Source organism: Trichechus manatus, unplaced genomic scaffold, assembly GCF_000243295.1.
Source record: "Trichechus manatus latirostris isolate Lorelei unplaced genomic scaffold, TriManLat1.0 scaffold00063, whole genome shotgun sequence".
Lineage (NCBI taxonomy): Eukaryota > Metazoa > Chordata > Mammalia > Sirenia > Trichechidae > Trichechus > Trichechus manatus.
This window is the reverse complement of record NW_004443999.1, coordinates 7,634,031-7,656,791: the sequence shown is the minus strand read 5'-3', so window position 1 is coordinate 7,656,791 and position 22,761 is coordinate 7,634,031. Positions and strand designations below refer to the sequence as shown.

The window sequence follows — 22,761 nt, the reverse complement described above, 5'->3', positions numbered from 1 at the left end:
CAGCTTTCCTGTCTCCTCCTGCCGTCTAGTCCTTGCCCATTTTGTTTTATGGGCCTGTCTAATCTTTGGCTGAAGGATGAACCTCGGGAGTGACTTCATTACTGAGCTAAAAGGGTGTCCGGGGGCCATACTCTTGGGGTTTCTCCAGTCTCTGTCAGGCCAGCAAGTCTGATGTTTTTTGTGAGTTAGAATTTTGTTCTACATTTTTCTCCAGCTCTGTCTGGGACCCTCTGTTGTGATCCCTGCCAGAGCAGTCAGTGGTGGTAGCCGGGCACTATCTAGTTGTACTGGACTCAGTCTGGTGGAGGCCGTCGTAGTTGTGGTCCATTAGTCCTCTGGACTAATCTTTCCCTTATATCTTGTTTTCTTCACTTTCCCTTGCTCTTGAAGGGGGTGAGACCAGCGGAGTGTCTTAGATGGCTGCTCACAAGCTTTTAAGACCCCAGATGCTACTCACCAAGGACAAGGAGAATGTTTTAATGCATTACTTAAGTAACTAAAAATAATTTTAATGAAAGCAAAGGATTATGTTGTTGTCTTTGACTGGCAGAATATTTTTGTTTTTCCATTTTTTTATATTTTTCAATTATTTTTAATTGTGCAAGCATTACACTAGAATGAAAAGTAAACTTATAACTAAAAGAATTGGATGCCAGAGAAGGAGAGAGGCTTCCAAGGTCTAGTTCAGTGCCTGGCCTCACATCTGCTGAAAGTTAAGGAACTTGCTTTCCTCACTCTCTCCTACATATTAGTTCTCAGGGAAGATTTATCTTGTCACTATTGCACTGTCCTTACCCCAGGCTCTACCACAACCAGTTGCCATCGAGTTGACTCCAACTCATGGCGACGCCATGTGTGTCAGAGTAAACTACGCTTTATAGGGTTTTCAACAGCTAATTTTTCAGAAGCGGATTGCCAGGCCTTTCTTCTGAGGTACCTCTGGGTGGACTCAAACTGCCAACCTTTCAGTTAGCAGCCAAGAGTGTTAACTGTCTCAGCACCCAAGGGTCTATAAGAGGTTAAAGTTAGGCTTACATCCCACCAAGAAGCTCCCTTCCCTCTTGCTCCTTTTTCTCTAAGGTGCTCCCTCCCTTGTGCTGCCCTGGCCTCCTTCCTAAGGACCAGTCCTCACTGCAGGCTTCCCCCTCTCCATGCATCCAAAGGGAAGGGATGAGGGTACAGCTGTAACCAGACCCCTGTCAGACCTGCCAAGAAACGCCTGTGGATCAAAACTAATGGCATTAGGCCATCACTCAGGCAACAGAGCTGCAATTACCCCTTGGATGCATTCTCCAAAGATGACCACATGCAGAACACCAAGAGGGGAGAGAGTAATGAATCACAAAGTCAATTAAATGGAAGCCACTGTAATTAGCGTTATAATTTTCATGAAACACTAACGAATATGAAATAATGTGGCCATGAAACCACTAGGACAATTAATGCTTGGGAGTAATTTGGGGTCGGGGAAGGAGACCAGAAACTGTTTAAATAGACTTGCATGCTTAGAATTAAAGGGTCCGTGGCTTCAAAATCTTCGGAAATAAGTAGCTATTTCAGGAAGAGCAAAAGTTGGGTGTCTGTGGGTTGGTTTTTTTTTCCTTTTCTTTTTCTTCCTTTGTTTTCTTGTTGACGTCTCTGGATTTGGGAATAAGGAAGTCAGTGTGAACCAAAACAGGAGCCCTTTGGGGAGTCAGGTGAGAACCCAGGTGAGTGCACAATAAATGAACATGGGAAACACGATAAAGGGGTAGGACCCAGATATAGGGAAACTAAAAAAGATGTTAAAGAGAACCACTCTCCTGAGCCCCTTTAGCCTTATAACCACCTGGGTGTCTAAGAAAATAACTTTCTGATAAGACCCCCAAACCTGCAGTCATTACAGAGATAGGTGAGTTGAGCCTTGTTGGCTCAGCTGCAATTTTTACATGTAAAATCCTATTACATGTAGAACTTTTTGTTCAATAAGAACCACACTTTCAAAATGGACTTTATCCTAATGTAAGTTAGTAAGGATACAGTCAGGACCTACTGTGTGCATGCAGACGTCTATGTTCTATGTTATGCTCATAATTATTAAAACCTGTTGCCATCAAGTCGAATCTGACTCATAGTGATCCTATAGGACAGAGAAGAACTGCCTCATAGGGTTTCCAAGGAGCAGCTGATGGATTCTAACTGCCAACCTTTTGTTTAGCAGGCAAGCTCTTAAGCACTGTGCCACCAGGGCTCCCATCATTATTAAGGGAGTCTTAAAAGGTCACTATAAGGCAGTGTGGTTCAACCGCAGAATTGGTAGAATTCTTGCCTTCCATACAAGAGACCCAGGTGCGATTTCTAGCCAATGCACCTCATGTGTCAGTAGAGACTTGTGTGTTGCTATGATACTGAACAGGTGTCAATAGAACTTCCAGACTAAGATGGACTACGAGGTAAGGCCTGGCAATCTACTTCTAAAAATCAGCCAATGAAAACTCTATGAATCACAATGGTCCAATCGGCAACTGATCATGGGGATGGCACAGGAACGGGCAGTGTTTTGTTCTGTTGTGCATGAGGTCGCCACGAGTCAGGGGCCCACTCCATGGCAGCTAACCACAACAAAAGGTCATTGGGGGTAGGGAGGTGAGAGTGGAGCAAATAGTACTGCTGCATGTTTGACCAGTTTGAAAAGAGCACATCCAGTGATGAGTTTGGAGTCTGGTAATCTCTCTCATCAGAAATACCATCTGTGAAAATGACATGCAAATTATGCTGAAGATAGAGGCACCCATATATTAACAAGGTGTCATCTGTAGTATCGAGGAAATAAGAGGCAAATATGCCAGGTGCGGTGCTACGTACTTTGTGTTATCTCATTTAATCTGCACACCAACTAGATCGTGTTGGCACCAACTTTATCCCCATTCTACAGAGAAGGGAACTGAGGCTCTCAAGGTTAATACCTTGCCTGAGATGCCATAGCTAAGAAGTGCTATAGCTAGGACACAAACTGGGACTTTGGACTCTAAAGCTCATACTCTTAACAACAATACCAAATAATACTCTTAATAGATAAAAACTATGGGAGCTGGTTACTCAGGCCACATCTCCTGCTGATATACAGAGAAGGTTATAATAGTAATAATAATGATAGTCACAGCTGCTAAAGGATCAAGTGCTCACGATATACTAGTCATTCTAATCATCTACATGCATTAGCTCATTTAAGCCTCACATTAACCTTACGATGCATCTACTACTGTTTGAGGCACAGAGATAAACACGATAAACCCTAAAGACCTCCACAGATCTTGAATATTCTAATGAATTTTGAAATGTTCAAAGGCTAATTAAAAACTTGCAAAAGGTAGTTTTTCAAAAAGAAATTTTTTTTTTAAATATGAAAGCTATATCTAAGGACTGACAAATCTCCAATTACAGCTGTTATCACAGATTCCCTTTCCATAGAATGGAATGGAATGGCTGTCTCAAGGAGTTATTGTTCCAACTCAAAGCTACCCTATGTACAGCAGAATGAAACGTAACCCTGTCCTGTGCCATCCTCACAACAGCAGGTATGTTTGAGCCCATTGTTGCAGCTGCTTTGTCAATTCATTTCTTTGAGGGTCTTTCTCTTTTTCATTGACCCTCTACTTTATGAAACATGATGTCTTTCTCCAGAGATTGGTCCCTCCTGATAACATGTCCAAAGTATGTGAGACAAGGTCTCACCATCCTTGGAAGCATTCTGGCTGTACTTTTTCCAAGACAGATTTGTTCATTCTTCTGGCAATCCATGGTATATTCACTATTTTTCACCAACACCATAATTCAAATGCATCAATTCTCTAGTCTTCCTTATTTATTGTCCAGCTTTTACATGTGTATGAGGCAATTGAAAATACCATGGCTTGGGTCAGGCGCACTTTAGTCCTCAAAGTGCCATCTTTGCTTTAACACTTTAAAGAGGTCTTTTGCAGCAGAGCTGCCCAATGCAATACGTCGTTTGATTTCTTGACTGCTGCTTCCATGGACGCTGATTGTTGATCCAAGTAAAATGAAATCCTTGACAACTTCAAATCTTTTCTTCATTTATCATGATGTTGCTTATTGATCTAGCTGTAAGGATTTTTGTTTTCTTTAGGTTGAAGTACAATCCATACTGAAGGCTGTAGTCTTTGATGTTCCTCAGTAAGCGCTTCAAGTCTCAAGAAGATTCAGGATAAAAGATGAAGAGGGTCTCTTCTCCTTGTCCTGAGTAGCAGGGTGGGTAGGGCTGAGAGACAAGGCCTTGCTCCTGTGTCTTGCTTCCAAAGACACAAAACACCGGGAATCATACCTCTTCATTAGAGAATGAGTCCTCTGGCAACTCTCCCTATTTGTTGCATTCAAACCCAAGGTGGCATTGAACCCCCTGGGCTATGCAAGTAAGACTTCTGTATGTCCCCCAGGAAGCGAGCTGCCCTGAGCTGCACTGTGAGTTTGTAAGAAGGAGTCCCAGAACTCTAGCTAATCCATGAAAGCAGTTACAAATTTTGTTCACAATGGTAAGTATCTGAATAAATCAGCCTGCCCATGCACAGGCATAAACACAAGGATTTTTTGGAATTACTGAGTAAACAAGTTCAGTAACCAGGGACAGCTTGGTAAGGAGCTCTGTTGGTGCAATGGTTAAGCGCTTAGCTGCTAACTGGACCCATCAGCGGCTCCACAGGAGAAAAGACCTGGTGATCTGCTCCCATAAAGATTACAGCCTATGAAACCCCATGAGGCAGTTCTACTCTATCCTGTAGGGTCACTATGAGTGGGAATACACTCAATGGCACACAACAACAACAACATATCTACCTGCTAAGGGTGTCATTTCTTCACAGCCATGGGAAGCGTTAGCAATGAGTATTGATTCACAGGATGCCATTTCATATGTACGCAGAACAAATCCAGCTAAACAAAGTTATCTGCCCAATGGAACTCAAAAATATTTCTCAATTTAATTTTAAGCAGATCTCCATGTGAAGGAAATTTAATTATGTAAGTAACATGGAACACAATGAAATGTCCGTCAAAATTGCTTCCAAAGGTTTAAAATGTTTTCCTTTTCAGAAAATGTAGTTAGAGCAGCTTAGATATCTACGTTAGTATAATCTCTTGAAAAGTAGGGCCCAGAAATCAATGTGATCACCTCTCTGAATTAAGTATGCACAAATGAGAGCAACTGAGATCCATATAAATCAGCTCAAGTAGCCCTCTGCGTACCACACCATTAGGTGACAGGGAGAGAAGAAGGAAGATGCAAATAAACACATTATCTGGGGCATACTTACTAATGGAAGGCAAGCCTTAACATCCCACATTAAGCATCAAGACAAAACTGTCAAGTATTTCTAACCCTGCTTATGATTTGAAAAAGAAAAAAAGCATGACCCAGAGCTAGAAGCTCAGGTTCAAGAAAAAGAACAACAACAAAAGTCTAAACATTGTTAGAGTCACAAATAAGTAAATACTTTGATTTTTTTTTTACATTACATCCAAATTACTTCTATATTTGTTGTCAAACCCTAAGCAAAGTGATTGTGCTGTCTGGATTTTGCAGACAGAGAATAATGAGCTCTGAATTGGGTAACAATTTCTGTAGGCAACAGACTTGGACTTTCCTTCCTCAGATGTTTGTTGGTTATTTCAGCTAAAAAAAAAAAAAAAGGAATGTTTAAAATGAAATCTTACTTTAAAACACATACCAAGCTACATGCAATCATCTGGTGGGGCTGGAAGTCTCTCAGACTGTTTATGCCTCCTTTTTGGGCACAAGAGGTGAGGCACAACGGTTAAGTACTCAGCTGAGAACCAAAAAGTTGGTGGTTCGAAACCCAGTGGCTCCGAGGGAGAAAAACTTGGTGATCTGCTTCCGTAAAGATTTAAAAAACAAAACACCAAACCCATTGCCGTCAAGTCAATTTGGACTCATAGCAACCCTACAGGAAAGAGTAGAATTGCTCCATAGGGTTTCCAAGGCTGTAAATCTTTACGGAAGATTTGTCGCATCTTTCACCCGCGGAGAGCTGCCAACCTTAGGGGTTAGCTGCCGAACACGTAACCACTGCACCACCAGGACTCTTCCTAGGAAACCCTATGGGGCAGTTCTACTCTGTCCTATAGGGTCGCTTTGAGTGGAAAATTGACTAGATGGCGCCTGACAACAATATTCATTGAGCGCAAACTGTATGTTCACCGTGAGTCAGAATTGACTAAATCGCAGCTATTTTTGTTTTTACTAGTTACTATGTGCTATGCACTGTGCTAGGGCTAAAGGGAAGATGAAGGGGAGCAAAGCTCAGGGTCCCTGCTTGCTATGATCTAGTAGAGAAGACTAGCTATCTGCCTATGGAAGTCTGAGTCCCAGGCTCTAGATGGAGAACTGGTCAGGAAGGGGTGAGGCCAGCAGTACCAACTCCTCCTGGTTCCCCCTGATTCCTTTGGAAGGATAGCAGAGGAGGAGGCTGAGCCACCAAGCAGACCAGAGGAAGAAACTAGGAGAACGTGTGGCTTTTGGTGCCAGTGATGTCCAGGCTTGGGTATCTGAGTCAGAAAAGAGGGTGGCCTCTAGAATTCCCCTAGCTGAAGGTCTAAGGCCCTTCAGAGAGGCTTCAAAGCTGCTTCCAGTTTTGTCCAACCCTACTGCCTCGGCCTGTGTGGAAGGAAATTGGTTTGGCTATGCAGGGCACACAGATGACAGACACTTAAGCCAGTTGCTTACCATGCATACCTAATTATCATGCAGCTCAGCAATGCATCCTATTAAAGGCATCAGGAAAAAAAAGAGTCCTGAATGTTTTAACTTTAACACTCAATTCTGTTCCTCTATGCTTGGTCTTCATAGCTTGTTTCTCATGTAATATGAATGTCAAAAGAAGATAAAATCTTGCAAGGCAATATGTATATAATTTCCACGTAGACAGTCTATGCAAATAAACTATCTTAATTTAAGTTTCCCACTAAAGTTGAGACAATAATAAAATCTGTTCTCAACTAACACCATATGGATATTGTAATGGCAAAGGAAGATTTATTCACTGTAATCTTTAAAAATCCAGTAAAATCAATGGAGAAAAAAACTAGTTAACATTTTCTCCCACTCTTAACTACTTATTTCAGTACAGTGTAGGAAGAACTATGTACATTCCTAAATTTTTTTTGAACTATTGGAAATCAAAGGCCTCAAGTAACTTATTTACATATGTTTTCCAAAAGATGAGGACATGAGAAAGAAAAAGAGGATAAACAAAAAAAATGAAAATGCGCATCTCTTTTTTCTTTTCAAGTAAATTTAAGTCAATAACAATCTAAGAATTTGCAGTATATCGAGTAATGGCTATTTAAATGTAAATTTAGTTTACTGATAATTAAAATGTCTTAAAAGGGGGGAGCAGTCCCTCTGATTTGCTGATGTGGTTTCAGCAACATTTTCAGCTTTTCATGGAAGCAAAAGAACCTTTGTTATTAACTACACCACTGCGAACACTACTGCCTACATATTAAGCTTCTGTCTCATTTCAGGTTAACATAGAAATCTTTTTTTGATTATGTAAGCAAATATCTCTGTCAATAACCAAACCATATATAGAAAAGAATACCTCTTTTTAAAGAGGAGAGGCTAGAAAAAAATGTCAGGTATAAACAATACATATGCAACCTATTCTCCCCAGAGTGACTGAAATTAGGGTATTGTACAAAGATAGTCAGGAGTTGATCAAATGACTCACTTGGAAAAATGCCTACTATGGGTTTAGTCATGGACCAGGGGATGTCGGAGGCACAAAGATGAACCAAAAGAAACGATATCTCCCCTCTATGGCCATAGGAAAGGGAGACACAGAAAGGATCTAGACAGCATTGTAAGACCAGAGCTAAGAAGCTGTTAGTTTGGTACGGATGATTGCAACCAGAGGTTTGGAAAGGGAAAGAAGAGAGTGAACTAGAGTCAGCTGGAAAGATTTCAGAGAAGAAGGAAAATCTGAAGTGGCCACAAGGAAGAGGAGGATTTGGAGAGAGATGAGATAAGGCATTCCAGGGGGGCGGAACAGAGTATGCAAAGACACAGACGTGGCAAAGAGGACACTGTGTAAGTGGAATAGCAAGGAGAACTGCCTGACTGGAGGGGGTTACCCTGGAGGACTAGCCCCAACTGATAAAATGGGTCCCAATTTTAGTGTCTAGTGATCCTCATTCCACATCCCTTGCCCACTGGTGTTAATCTGAAGCTTTAGATAAGACTTAATCTCCTTTTGAGATTCCCTTTAAAATTCACACTCAACTCTAGTATCTCAGCCTTGGAGGAAAACGACACTGCTGAGCACTTGACATTGTGAAATATGAAATACAGCTCCAAGTGATGTACCAACACTGAAGATTCTTTTTCAAATGTCATCTACTAATTTGAGGGGAGTACCGTGGGCAGAAACAGTGACATATGAAAGAAAAGCTAGAATAGGTGTTGGGGGAGCATTTTTTTAAAAAAGATAAAGGGTTGAGGCACAAAAATGCTGATGGGAAGAAGCCAATGGAGAGGAGAAGGTGATAATCACAGGACAGGACAGGATCCTGAGAAAGCACGAGAGATAGGGGCCCAGAACAAGATCAGCCTTCAACAGGAAGACTGTCTCTTTCTTTCTAGAAGAAGGAAGGAAAGGATGGGACGGGTTAGATATCGAGAGTGCCCTCTTCTATAAAGAATTCACTCTGGCGTCTTGCACATGAACTGAAGTGAACTCTGGTATACATTAGGATATAAATGCATCCAAAAAAGAGTTTCTCTAAATCCTTTAGTCTTGGGATGCTGGCACTGGATCAGAAATGCTTAAAGTTATTTTACTCCACATGTCTTTTTAGTGTTTTAGAGTCAAAGAAGACTACAGAAAAGGTCCTGTTTACGTTGCAATCCTGTCAAGACATGTTTTCAAAACCACACTGAGGTTCACTGGAAAGGAAATGCATTCAGTACAAACTCTTGCAGAGTGTATGGCCTTATTTTAATAAGATGCAATGATGCATATAAAATAGGTTTTTTTTTTTTTAAGGCTATGCATACTATCAAACCCATGTTTTCCTGGAAAAGATTTTGACAGTGTAACCCAACAACTAGCGAGAAATGCATGTCTGCAAATTTAAAGATCACACAGCTTGAAGAAATTGCCTTAATCAGTGCTTATCAAATAGAGTTAAAACCAGTTCTTAGCTCTGATTCAGGCATGTTCCTGCTCATTTTTAGAGCAAAATTTTAGGCATTGAGACACAGGAAAAAAACATTTTTTTTTTTTTAACATTGAGTTCAAATGCTCTGCCTTAATTGTTTTGTTTTGGGCTGGGTTTTCCCTTCTTTCACACAAGAGCCACTTGGAATTGTCACAGGGAAGAAAATCTCATTTATCATACCCTTGACTTTCTTTTAAAAGGGGGCACACTTGTCTGGTCCTATGCTCCACCTCCCTGAGAACCACTTTAGCACTAAATTAGGCCTGAACTAAAGTTCCTTGAAATAAAGCAAAAGTTTTACATTTTAATTAGCTTTGGAAAGTCAAGAGCCATTTCAGTAGAAACCCAAAGAAATGTGAGTTTTGCCCAATCATTGACCAAAAGGACCCACCTGCCCCTTTTCTCTGAAATAAAAACACAAATAAAGCAGAGCAACTGACTGAAAAAGGCCCGAGTCAGGGGTCAGCGCCTCCTGTCAGCTCTTACCCTGGCCAGGGCCATATGACTCCATTGTGTGGCCTGAAGGAAGTGACTCAACACCCCCTGCCCTTTGTAGGAGAAGCAGCAGCCCTGGCAAGATTATTCCCAAGAAGAGTCCCATCACTAATGATGCTCAAGAAATCAAACCCCGTTTCCAAATTTATCGGAGGCAGTGATGTCCCAGAGTTGAGTTTCCCTGCAGCAATATTGCTGATAGAATGTGAGGACATTGTTTAACATCATGAAAATCATGTTTTCAAAAATCAGGAGTATGAAGGTGGGGAAACAAAGCCATTTGTGTATGCCATAAACCTTGAAAGGAAATCCTAAATCTGAAATACCGTGTTAAGATTGGCAGGCAGTGCCTGCAGCAGGCAGCAGCATGAATAAAAAGCTCAATCTCTCTGCCCCAAAAGAGGTAATGCTCTTCCTCTTGGAAGGGAATGGTCGTTTAGCATCTTTTGTCCTCTCACCCGCCGCGGCCTCCTCTCCCTTTATTATCTCTGACTTCACATATGAAAACCAAGAAGCTACCAGGTGAGAGAAGAAAATCTCAGGCCCTGCGCAGTCCGCGGTGCCAAAGTCTAGAGATCGTGAGTCCACTTGTCAGGGTCTGGCCCACGGGTTTAAACCCGACAGAAGGCCCCTCTCCCTTCTCTGGGCTGAGTTGGAAACTGGCTCAAGAGGCAGCCGTGGCAGCACCGCGTGGCGCTGTTCGTGGTCCTGAACCCCTCGCCTGGTTTTGGAGGCAGCAACCCACCCACTAGGTGCTCGGGCCTCCTGGGGCTCCGGGTTGGGATCATGTGAGGCGAGTCTGGAAACAGCTGCCGCCCGCAGAGCTACAGCCAGTTCCACAGTTTGGCTCCAGGTCTAGCTCATTGGCTGTCTTTGCAATAGCAAAACGGCTGGCTCAATTTTTCTCTTCCCAGAGGGTTTCACAGAGCCCACCTCTGGCTTGCTGATTTGGCATATCTCCTTCTTGATGTGCTCCCTGCTGATACTAATTCTCACCCTCCTCCTTTGGACAATATTTTACCTTTGCAGAGCACCTTAGAGTTGGCACAGCCCTCACTGGTCCATCAACTGAATCATTTTTATTCACATAACCATTTCTCTTCTCTCCCACAGATATATACCTTTTCTTTACTTGCCTCTCCTCCCCAAAGCACTTTCAATTAAGCAGGATACTATTACCTCAATGTGTGGGGTAGGAGAATCACTTCACCCATCATGGCAGAATGGTTGATTTCTCCTTGGCAATGAATTAGAAGAGGCAGAGGTTAGAGCCCTAAAGGACTAGGGAAAGAAGCCTCTTAAGAGATGCATAAGAAGCTGTGTTTGCATGGGTGGTGGTCTGGAGGGTGGGAAATGGGGACACAGATACTAAGAACAGGGTCAAGTAAGGGCCTTGGGCCTTGTAGAGGTGCTGGGCTTACTGCAGTCACAAGACTCCCGGCAGGTGGCACTGTAACTTGAGGTGGAAACCTTGACTGCCCTCCCCAGCTCCACCTCCAACCTTCCTTCTGCCAAACAAAGCCCTAGTCATGTTTGCAGGTCTGTCTTCCTCTTGATCCAAGCAATCGTCCAGACTCTATTCCTGTTAAAGCACCGTTTGCATAATTCTATTTACTGTAATGCACTGTGATGAAGGGAACATAAACAGAAGAAGAGAGGGTCGGTGGGAGGGTGTTCTTTCTGGTTGTGATTGATGGGTCTCAGATCAAAATTGTTTAATCATCAATAACATGATTCAGCAATAGGGAAATGTAAACAAGTTGTGCAACTGCTTGCTTTGGTCAAAGCCCTGGAGGGGGCCCTCAGGCCAAGCCTTGGGAGGGGCAATGCCAGCAGGATGTCTCCTCCCTCCCGCCAGGGCAGACTGGCTGCTCCTCCAGCCTGATGGGTGTGACCTTTGGCTTTTGCAGCACACATGCAGTTGGGCTGGGGTTAATGGCACTTTGCAGGGAGCTCCAATTGAGTAAACAAAAAAATGCCTTGCCCTGTTCTAATGGAGCACATTATTCCAAGGCCTAAGCCTTCATCCAGGCCCCTGCAGCTGCTCTGCAGGTCAGTGCTACCAATAAAGCAATTAGCCAATGAGAAAACTCTTCTTCCCCGAGGGGGACTCAAGGGTTTTGTTGCAGTTGCTGTGCTTGGCTTTGGATTTTTAAACAGGCAATCCAAGTTGATTTGAGCCTCTTACATCAGACTCCAGGATGAGACTGGAGAAATAGCATGTTTGCTGAGTGGGATATTTTAAGGGACTGGTCCCTTGTTCAGGGAGCCCTGGTGGTACAGTGGTTAAAGCGCTTGGCTGCCAGCCAAAAGGTCGGTGGTTTGAACTCACCAGCCATTCCATGGGAGAAAGATGTGGCAGTCTGCTTCCCTAAAGATCACAGCCTTGGAAATGCTAGAATTGACTCGATGGCAGTGGGGTTTTCTTTTCTTTTTTTTTGGTCTCTTGTTCAGCACAGCCTGGAAAGCTCCCTGCTTCCTGTTCAATTAGCCTGAACCATAGCTGAACTCTGCCCTTTGAACTCACTCTGCAGATAAATACATTAGCTCACCTAAGGAATCATTAATATTTTTCAATCACATAAAACAAACATGAATGTCCGAAAACAACCCAAGAGATAGCCAATTAGGAATAGCTCATGTACCATGTTGGAAAAAAATCACAAATTGATGTTATTTACAGAGCAAAAAAGGTCAGGGAAGAAATGAAATGGATTTTGCCAACAGTTCTGGAGACAAAGAGGACTTGCATTTTCATATCTGTAAGCAAGAGGGATACTGAACAATATTTAGCAATTCCTATTCCACCTATGGAGCCCTGGTGGCACAGTGGTTAAGAGCTTGGCTGCTAACCACAAGGCTGGCAGTTTGAATTCACCAGCTGCTCCTTGGAAACCCTATGGGGCAGTTCTACTCTGGCCTATAGAGTTGCTATGAGTCAGAATCAACTTGATGGCAACATTTTTCTTTTTTTGGATTCCATCTACACTGCTCTATAAGAAAAGTTATACCTTACTCTCAGGCTCATTTCTAGCCACTTCCATCGGAACACATAACTCCAAGTTTCCTCTCTTCAGGAGCAACTTTGGCATCCATGCTTATATACAGAGTCCGAAATATTGCATTCCTCGGGACAATTCTATTCCTGATTTGCTACAAATGAACCAAAATTGTTGTTGTGGGAGTATTACAGCTTTTAAGTGAACCAACCTAAATGAACCAAGCTAATGGCTATATTGAAATAATTTTATAGTAGAAAATGATGTTCCTGAGATACTGCAACTCTATACTTATAAACAGATTTTCTTCTGTGGGAAAAAGAAAAGTGCTAACTGCCTCTATTTTGCCCTTACCCCTACAAGCCATCTTAGAAGAATGGGAAAACATCCCCAACCCAGTCATTACACATTTAGGTTTGATTTAATTTCACTTCCCACAATTCTGCCTCCTGACCCCTCCCCTCCCACTCCCTTTTCATTTTTGTTTGGTTTGGAGTGTGGGCTTAATGCCCAGCTATCCTAGATGAGAACATTTAAAGGAATATCACAAGCGCGAAGGGTAAATCTATTGAACGAGGGTCTTTAACTATGTGGTTTCCTTAAAGGGAAAGGTTGGATCAATAGGATCAATATGAAAGGTTTCCCTGGCCCTGCATAAAAGGGTAAGGGCTTCTCATTTCACTGGTTTAACTTTACTCTCTAACAAATGCAAATCAATGGATCTGTGTTTACAACAGATTCCCTAACAGACTCAATTTAGGCAAAGCCCAGAGCCTCGCCCTGGGGGTGGAGAATTCAAGCTTGCTCCAGGGGGACACTCTAGGGCAGAGCTTTGTGCCCAAGGTCTTGGGGGTAGAAAAGGCAGCAAGCTGGCAATGGCTACCAATCACCCTTAAAGAAGAGGATTGCTGACCACTTACATCCTGCTGGAACTCAAGGAGCTGCTGCTGCTGCTTGTGGCTTCTCCAAAGAGGGTAGAAAAATGAAATGTAAAATAGATTCTTCCAAAGATGTCTACCCAACATAAAAATGAAGCTTACATTCCTAGGATCCGGTCAGCCAGTCACCCTAGTTTCTTATTCTTATGGATCTGGAAGGCTGACTGACCTAAGGAAGCTGGAGTGAAATATTGACAACTGGTGCAGCACGAGTATTTGAGCTCTAGGAGTGCTCCTTCTGCCCTTTCTTAGGTGGTAACTGGCTCTTCTTAGCAATGACAAGGCAAACCACTACCACTGTGGGTTCTTTTCCCCCTTAATTTTACCTTTCCCTTTAAAAATGTGATGCTTTCCAGAGATTACATGACTTCAAGTCAATACCAGTTACAGAGAAATTATTTTTCTTCCTGCAGGAGAAAGTATATGTATATTTGATTACAGGAGCCAAAGTCCAATGCTGATTAAATTACGGTGGAGGTGTGCTTCCAACCCAAACAAAGTCTGCTTTCTACAGAAGAGTAATGGGTCCTCAAATGGCGAGAGAGGCGCCAAAGTGGAATGCAGAGCCTCCCTTCCCTCTGGGACGAGGCAGGTGGGGCATTTTTCATAACAAATGCCCACAGCTTGTAGGAATCCTGCTCCCCAAGTGGGAGTATCTGTATCCACATGGACCACAGCCTGCCTCCAAGCCCTAGCCATTTCCACCATGCCAGGTTATTGGATCAGCTTCCCTACCTGCTCCCTAATTGCCCCTACACAAACCTATGCCCATTTTCCAGGCTCTGCCTTGAATGAGACTTGGAAATCAAAAAGCCTTTCCCAAAGGCACTGAAGTCGGTTGGGAGAAAAGACTGGATGACTGATGGGTCCATGAGACTAGCCACCCCGAGCAGGCTCTACATTTGACATCATAAAAGACCCTCTGAGTTTCCTCATAATGGACTCTGCCACCAAGAAAAGTTATCCCCCTGGAGGAAGCAACTTCCGCCGAGGTCAGGAAAAATAAGGGCTCCTCCCTGGTGGTGCAGTGGTTAAGAGATACAACTGCTAATTAAAAGGTCAGCAGTTTGAATCCACCAGCGGCTCCTTGGAAACTGTATGGGGCAATTCTACTCTGTCCTATAGGGTCACTATGAGTCAGAACTGACTCCATGGCAATGGGTTATTTTTTTTTTTTGGTACGAAGTCCCACGGTGGTGCAATGGTTAAGTGCTTGGCTGCTAATCGAAAAGTTTGTGGTTCAAACCCAGCAGCAACTCCATGGGAGAAAAGACCTGGTGATCTGTTTCCATAAAGATTATAGCCTAGGAAATCCTATGGGGCGGTTCTACCTGCTATGATCCGGAATCGACTTGAAGGCACACAACACAAGGAGTCCCTGTGTGGCGCAGTTAAACACTTGACTGCTAACTGACAGGTTGGCAGTTCAAATCCACTCAGAGTGCCTCAGAAGAAAGGCCTGGAGATCTGTTTCTGAAGGTCACAGCCTTGAAAACCCTATGGAGTACAGTTCTACTCTGCAACACATGGGGCTGTCATGAGTCAGAATCAACTTGACAGCAACTGGTTTGATTTTTTTAAAGAGGGTCAGGGAGTCCCTGGGTGGTGCAAACAGTTAAGGTGCTCCACTGCTAAATGAAAGACTGGAGGTTCAAGTTCACCCAGAGGCACCTCGGAAGAAAGGCCTGGTGATCTACTTCTGAAAAATCAGCCATTGAAAACCCTATGGAGCACAGTTCTACTCTGACACACATGAGGTCACCATGAATTGGAGTCGACTAGGGGCCAACTGGTTAAATGGTGAGCGTGGCCCAGAGAGTCTGAAGATGAGGTTTGAGACCCAGGGTGCCGAATCCTCACTCTCTCCTGAGTGCTGTTTATCCAGGCAGTAATTTCTCTTTATTCCCTCCTCACTTCCTTTCCTTCAGCCAGAACCCAGAAACTCAATCTCTGCTTCTTCTTTGAGGTTTTCATTTCTCCAAGAATCCTCCTACATGATATCACTTTTCTTGAAGACAGCCTCTGCCAACTCCAGTCAGAGCAGTGGTGTGGTGTGGTGTGATGTGGTGTGGTGTGGTGGTGAGGCCCAGTACTTTCTTCCTGAGAACTCCTCAACCCCCCTTCCTCTGGTCTTCTTTGAGAAACAGGTATACAAAGGCAAGCAAACCTGGGGGCCCTCACCCATATCAAGAGATGACCCTGAAATGAAGTCTTGGTTAGTAGACATCACCAGAGACAGGCTCTCTCCGCTTCCTTCAGAGCTCACGCCTGGAGCTCGAGAAGCAAAAACTGGTTCAAGACCCTGTTGCCTATGGGCAGATCTTCCTCAAGAGGAAAATGGGGCAGCTGCTGGGGCCCAGGAGGGACACAGAGGAGCTGGGGGAAATAGTTCACCCTCTACCCACACCCATCATCTGTCAGGCATCTACCCTCTCTTAGGATTCTAAGATGGGGGTCAGGGACAGTCTAAGACCCCATCCTCCAAAGGCCCACTCACCCTCCCAGAGCCTAGGAGCCTGTGGGGAGAGGGCCAGCAGTCTTCCAGACCAGAAGGAAACTACCCGCCCTTCTTAGTTTCTGTATCTGATCACCTGACCCAGCTCATTTGGTTTTAGGAGAGGGTGAGGGCAAGTTTCAAGTAGGAACACAGGCAGTGTGTCAAGGCACATTTCTTTAAGGAGAGTAGCTGTGGGATGATGATGCCCCATCTCTGGGGAGAAGAGAAATACTTACTTACCCATGGCCACACCATAAAGCAGAAGAATGCTAGATTTCTTTTTCTTTCCCCTTTCCTTCCTCCTTTTTCTGCAGTGTTCTTGGAGAAGAAAAGAAAACACTCCTTTCCTTCCAGACTGGGACTTTCTCTTGAAGGAAAAGCTTAGCTTTCTCTAACCAGAGAATTTATAATTTCAAAAAAATCAGAGCAATTTAGTTCTCATTCCTCCTGTACTCCTGCCGCAGCTCTTTCATTCTTTCTAGTTGAAATTCACCTTAGTGTTCCTTCTGTGATGAACAAGCCACCATTTTGGGGGGGGGGGGGTTAGCGGTTGGAAGGGGGGTGGTGGTGGCCCCCACAGGTGGGAAGGAAAGCTTAAAAGTTTTTTCAAGTCCATGCAGACTTCTCAGAGGAAACCTTCCCTGTCTGGGCTGGATCTGAGTCCCGGGCAGACCACGAACAGAGAAGGTTTTCTCCGGCTGATGGGAAGGGGTGGAGGGATGCTCCCCAGTCCGGTTTCCTTCCTTTCCTCCCCAGCCAGGGTAGGAAAACAAGATTCTTCCCTGGTTGGCCCATTAGCCCAGAGAAGAGCCGGCCACTCCTTTCTTTGTCCACGGGGCCGCGTTTAATTGTCCAACTAATGCAACTGCATAGAAATTCTGTGAGGGGGACTTTCAGTACAAATACAGCAGCCACCGGAGGGGATTCACAGTTCCGGAGGCCGAACTCTTAGCTGGAGGCTTCAGCGACGTCATTTCCAAACTTGGACTTGATCGTTAGCCTATAACCGGAGGGAGACTGAATTTCGAAATCATCAGGGCTTTCCTGGGCGGGTTTTAAAGAGAGAAGTTTCCCTGGGGTCTGGTGGACCGTGTGCGGGACAAGGAGGGGGTGAAGTGGTGAGGACAAGAAAACTAACTAGGTGGATTCGCTGCTCAGCTCCTCATGGGACTGAGCCACCCGGAGACCCAGTGGCCGGGGGTGCAGAGGGAGCGCGCGGGACCAGGGAGATGGCAGGGAGTCACCGGAGGGGGAGGAAGCACTGGGGAGGAATGGCAGGCCGGGCCCGGGAGAAGAAGCAGTCCCGGGACTTTTAAGCTGGTGCCCGAGCTGGGGCAGCGGAGGGAGCACGGAGAGCGGGGACGCTGGCAAGAGCTCTGCTGGGAAGAGCGCGCCGTCGGGCTTACTGGAAACGCGTGGGATCAGGTTCCAGATCAATGAAATCTGGGTCCACACGTTTACGTTATTGTTGCCAGCATTAATGCTCTTTTAATCTTCTAAACATTATCAGCATCGATCTCCCTCCATATACACATTTGTTTGAGAAAGTGACATAACCACACGGTGGAAAGCCTGAAATAAAAATAAATGCGCAGCCTCTCGTGTCTAGGGCGCCTGGCGGCTAGGGCGCCGGCTCCCGCTCGGCTCCTCAGTGGTCTGCTCCCGCCCACCTGAAGGCGTAATAGGAAGGTGTTCTGGAGGCGCCAGGGATTCGACCAAGCACGGACAGTACAAAGATTTTCAATTATTAATCCGACCAGCTAGCAAGCGAAAATATCGCCTGCTCTGTGCCGGCGCGGGTTGCGGTGGCGTTCTGCCCCTCGGGCTCGGATCCGGAACTGAGCCTTGGGGGTGTGGGGTGGGGGGACAGGTGGGCTGGCCTGTGAGCCGCAAGCCGGAGCTGCGGGAGGGAGCGGACGCGGGCACTGCGAAAGAGGTCCGATCCCGCCCCTCGGAGGTGCTGTTCCGCCCCAGGAGCCTGAGGATGTCCCCCGCACCGCAGGAGACACACAGACGTGGTACCCTGGCAGGACTCGCTGCAAGACTGCCCCGGCCAAGTCTCGCCGCTACGGGCGTCAGGTGATCCAGGCGACATCTTGGCAGGTTGGTTAAGAGCCCAGACTGGCGGCTGGGAGCTGCTGTCTGGACGAGGGCGTGCGTCTGTGCACTGCGGGCCTGGGGGCTCCCAACTTACGGGACGCCTGATCCTTGGCAGGAACATAGTCGGGGGGGCTCCGCTGGGTCTTGCTGGCTTGGAGGAGACCACCCCGGCCACCGAGGATTCGATTTTCCTCCGCGGAGGCGCCAATCCAGATTCTGGCCTGCGTTCTCTCAATACCCCTTTGTGCTTGGTTCAGAGGCCTCTTGGGCTCAAAGCCCAAAAGTGTGCTGGAAACCGTGGGAATTTGTCGTCACTGTCCTTACCGTACTGCGGGGGACAGCTTTGGGGACCACCCAGGAGGCCCCATTGGGTCCAGTTGCAACCACTTCCTGCTCACGCCACCCTTTCTGATCTAAGTCATGAACTTGGAGTCTATTTTCACCAACATCTGCCGGGACCATTTGAGTTTCTCCCTTCCGTTTGAAAATACCGCCTTGGGCTGTAGACACCCCGAAGCCGTCAGGAAGGAAAGCTGTGGCGACGCGGTGATGGAAGAGAGAAAGGACCTACTTTTATCTTGACACATTGGAGTTCACTTACAGGGAGGTTTGCGGTGCTAGCCCAAACCGGACATCTTAGTTCTGAGGTGCGGCAAGCCCCTGCTGATTGAGCCTCCGGAAGCACTCAGAGGGGCCCACATGAGGACAAGAAAGGGAAGTTCAAAGGAGACGAAGAGAGAAAAGAGGCCAGGTCTGGGGGGAATGGGGGCACGGCCTGTCTCTCTGAGGCGCGGGGCTGGAGTCGGAGGATCCGGCGGCTTGTTTAACCCCCGGGGCCGAACAGCGTGGGCCCTCAGCGCCAGCCCAGCGGGGATTTCGATCGATACTCCTAGAAGGGAAGGCCTCGCTTTTCTTCTCCATTTGCTCCTGTCCCCTAGCGCTCCTGAGCACATAATACCTACTTACCAGCCCCAGCTTCTGTGTCAGTGTCTGAAGAGACTGATCTACTGACCCCAAACTGAAAAGCCTCCTATGTAATAATAACCACTCAACACACTTGTAGTTGCTGATAAAATGGCCAGATAAAAAGGCTAAAGCTCTTGTCCCTTTTCAACCCGGGGTAATAAAACAGACACACATTTGAATGCTTGAGCAAAGCGGGGTTCTCAGCAGGAATTTCCCATTCCCTGGAGGAAGCTTTCCCTCTCCTGCTGAGGCAGCTTCAGCACTCTTAGAAACACAGCTTGGACCCAGCTCTCTGAGGCCTGCCCAGGGACTCCCCGGGTGTGTTGGGGTGAGGGACTCCTGGGATGCCACACTCTTCCTCATCCCAGTAATGCTTGGGGCTGTTGTAAAGGCTGATGGCTCTAAAAGGTAAAGCATTACTTTCTTTCCACATCACTTTCAAACCTACACAGGCAGAAGGCACTGCTTTTAAAAGCTCTGTCCTTTGCAAGACAGGCGTGAGGGGGCGGCAGCGCTCTGAGTTGGGCCGAAGTAGAAGAGCTGTCATATTCCTTTTAACTGTACCCACAAGACCAACTGCCAGGTTCCTTTTGGTCCCCTGTGCCCAGGAAGCCAGCTAGTGCTAGAGCTCCTCCGAGAGGGGCTGGGAGCTTTTACTGGGGGCCTAAGACAAAGGGGTACCCATTGTTCAGAATGACCAGTAGGCACCCAGTTTAGTTTTCACTGCTATCCTCTACTTACTGCTTAATCTTTGCCAAAAACTAAGAGCAAATCAGAGAAAATGGAGGGAGAAGATGAACAGTAAGCTAAAGGAGAAAGAATGAAGATTTCCAAATCCACACAAAAGCGTTCAGAGCCCAGTAATCCGGCGGAAGCGCTTTGGTGAAAGAGGTTTTGTTTTGTTTTTACCTTCTCGGATCAATACTGCGGGCGATTACTGGCTGGAGACTGGATTCCTGCAACAGCGGGGAAAGGCGGAGGCTGTGAGAGAGGGAACCCCCCCTCCCCAAGCCCCTGTCACAGCTCCAGCCCCGTCGGGCGTCCTAGTGTGCATCCCACAAGCCAGACTCAGCTGTGCGAGGACAGCGGTGGAAAGGCGGAGTGGGAACCTGTCGTGGCCCCTTGGGAGGCGCGCTGTGCTCGGCTGGTTCAGAACCGCGCGCGTCCCCATATCAACGTCTATGCAAATCACTGCCACCACGAATTATCCCCCAGATCGCCCACCGATCCCGAGAGATCGCCCCAGCCCCAAAGAAGCGACCCATCTGGGCCTGCAGTAGGGTATTGTGTGTCCTTGGCGGTGGGGGGAGGGTGCGGGTAGGGAATGGACACTTCGCCCCTTTGAGCCCGCGGCTGGGTCCTGGGGTCAGCGCAGTCGCCACGCGCGCCGCGCAGGGTCTGTACGCATAAAAGCGCGCAACTGCTTGCCAGTCGCAGGCACTTCTGGGTCTTTCCCTCTTGCTCCTGCACCCGCAGCCCACACAGATTTCCGTGCTCCAAGAACAATAGAGGGCTGTACCTCGCGGCTTGGCCACTAGAGGAGGCACAAAGAGCTGAGCCGGCTCCAGAACAATGTAATCGGCGCGTCCACTGGTCCCCTCCCGCGGGCCGCCAGCCCTCCCCGCTGCCGCGCTACGCGCACAATCAGCGCCTGCTTAATGCAAAGGCGGAGCTTGCAGCCCGCGGCGGAGATGCATTAACTAACCTGCATCTTAATTGCTCCGCACCTCTTCCGCGAGCGCCTAACCTCTTTCGGAGCCCCGGCAAACCTCGGCAAATCCTAGCAAACGCTGGGAGCCGGGCAAAAGAGGCCGGCGAAGTACGCTGGGCACTCTCCACTCTGTCTCTCTTCTCCCGTCCTCCCAAAGCCAGTGAAGGTGGCAGTCCCAGTCTTCTTCCTTGCACCCTTCCCTCGGCGTGAGCAGGGGCACCGGCTCTTGCCCGACCCCGCGCTTTCGGTCAAGCCCGGGCAGAAAGTCCCCGCGCCGATACAAGGCCGGAGACGGGCTCGGGGAGCGCTGTTGTGTTCTAGTCGCCCGTTCTCGTGCGGGGCAAGACTATGGCTCCTGCCTCTGACCAAAGAAGTTTGCCTGATGTGGTGGGTTGGAGAGTGGGAGCGGTGTTTTTCACTTCTAAAGAGCAAAATCCCTCAACTGTCTTCATATGTAGACTAGGAGCCTGGAAAACGAAACCGTATTGTCTAAAAAAAGGTTCAAGTGCACAGGGCTTAGAAATAAAGGCTGTCCCTGTCTCCATGAGTCCTGGAAAGAGGGCTCCTAGCGGACAACGCGCACCCCCGCCCCACCTTCCATTACTAAGGAAGGTCGGAAAGAGAAGACAAACGTTGGCACATTGAGGGAAGGGCGAGTGAAATGAGTAGGGGGTCGGTCAACGAAACCTCAGGGACGCAGAGGAAGAGAAGAAAAAAGAAGAAAAGAGAGAAGAGAAAATGGAAAAAGAAAAAAAAAAGAAGAAATAAAGAGGAAAAGAAAGAGGAAGTATACAGGGCAGAGGTGGAGAGAACCAAGAGAAGCGGCTGGGCGCACTGACCCAGCCACCAGTACCGCGAGCCCTCTCCCCAGCAGCCTGGTCTCCGAGACCGCCAGGCTTACCTGCCAGGCGTAAGGCGGACATGCGCTGGAACTCGGGCTCCTGCAGCCACTTCCACATCCTGCGGAAGGTCTCCCTGCCAGATTTGAGTTTACTCCACGGTTTGGGGTTCCGGAGCAGGTCGGAGAGAGTCCCCTGAGACCGGCACAGCACCCTCTGCGCGAAGATGGCCTGCGGGATGCTGTAGCGCTTCAGCTCGGCGGTGATGCGCTGGGCCACCTCCTTGGTGTTGATCTCTTCCAGCTGGCCCGACGTGGCCACCTGCGAGCCCGACGAAGACGACGGCGGCCGCTCACGGCTGGGCGCAAGCACTGGCCCATGGGACTGAGCGTGGCCGGGGTGGTGCAGGCCGTTGAGGTGCGACATCATGGCCGCGGGCGGGGTGCCCAGGCCGCGGGACAGGTGCTGCTCGCCGCGGGTCAGCATGGCAGTGTGGTGCGCGTCGAAGTTGGGGCTGAGCATTTTGTCGTGACCTGGCGGCCCATAGTTGGGCAGGCTCTGCTGCGCGTTGTGCAGGCCACCCAGCCCGTTGCCCAGCGGCGTGGCGGCCAGCGGGGACAAGCTCTGGCCCATGCCGGGCATCTCCTTGTAGGGGCTGTAGAGGTTGTTCATGGCCGGGAGCCCGCGCTCGTCGCGCATGAGGGTGAAGCTGCCGCTGACGTTGCCCGACAGGCGCTGGTGGTGGTGGTGATGGTGGTGGTGCGGATGGTGGTGCGGGTGCGGGTGGTGGAACTTGTCGGACACTGTGGAGATGGGCGGCAGCGGCTGGAGCGGCGTCAGCGTGGTGTAGGTGTTGCTCATGCCCATGCCGGGCGGGGACGAGTCGCAGGACATGCTCATGGCGTGGTGCAGCGGGATGGAGAGCTCAGGCCGGTAGTCGCCGCCGTCCAGGATCGAAGCCATGCTGGTGACCATAGCCGAGCGC

General features: G+C 47.5%; 1 protein-coding gene across 1 annotated transcript in view; it reads right to left on the bottom strand.

Annotated features, from left to right (window-relative positions):
- The window catches only part of ONECUT2 (one cut homeobox 2), a gene marked incomplete at its 5' end in the record, with an annotated part of 41,643 nt that extends 18,889 nt beyond the window's left edge, over positions 1–22,754 (bottom strand). The window contains one exon of the mRNA XM_004379259.2: positions 21,839–22,754. Coding sequence (XP_004379316.2) covers positions 21,839–22,754 — 916 coding nt within the window. The remainder of the gene's footprint in view (positions 1–21,838) is intronic.
- Between the last annotated feature and the right edge of the window lie 7 nt (positions 22,755–22,761).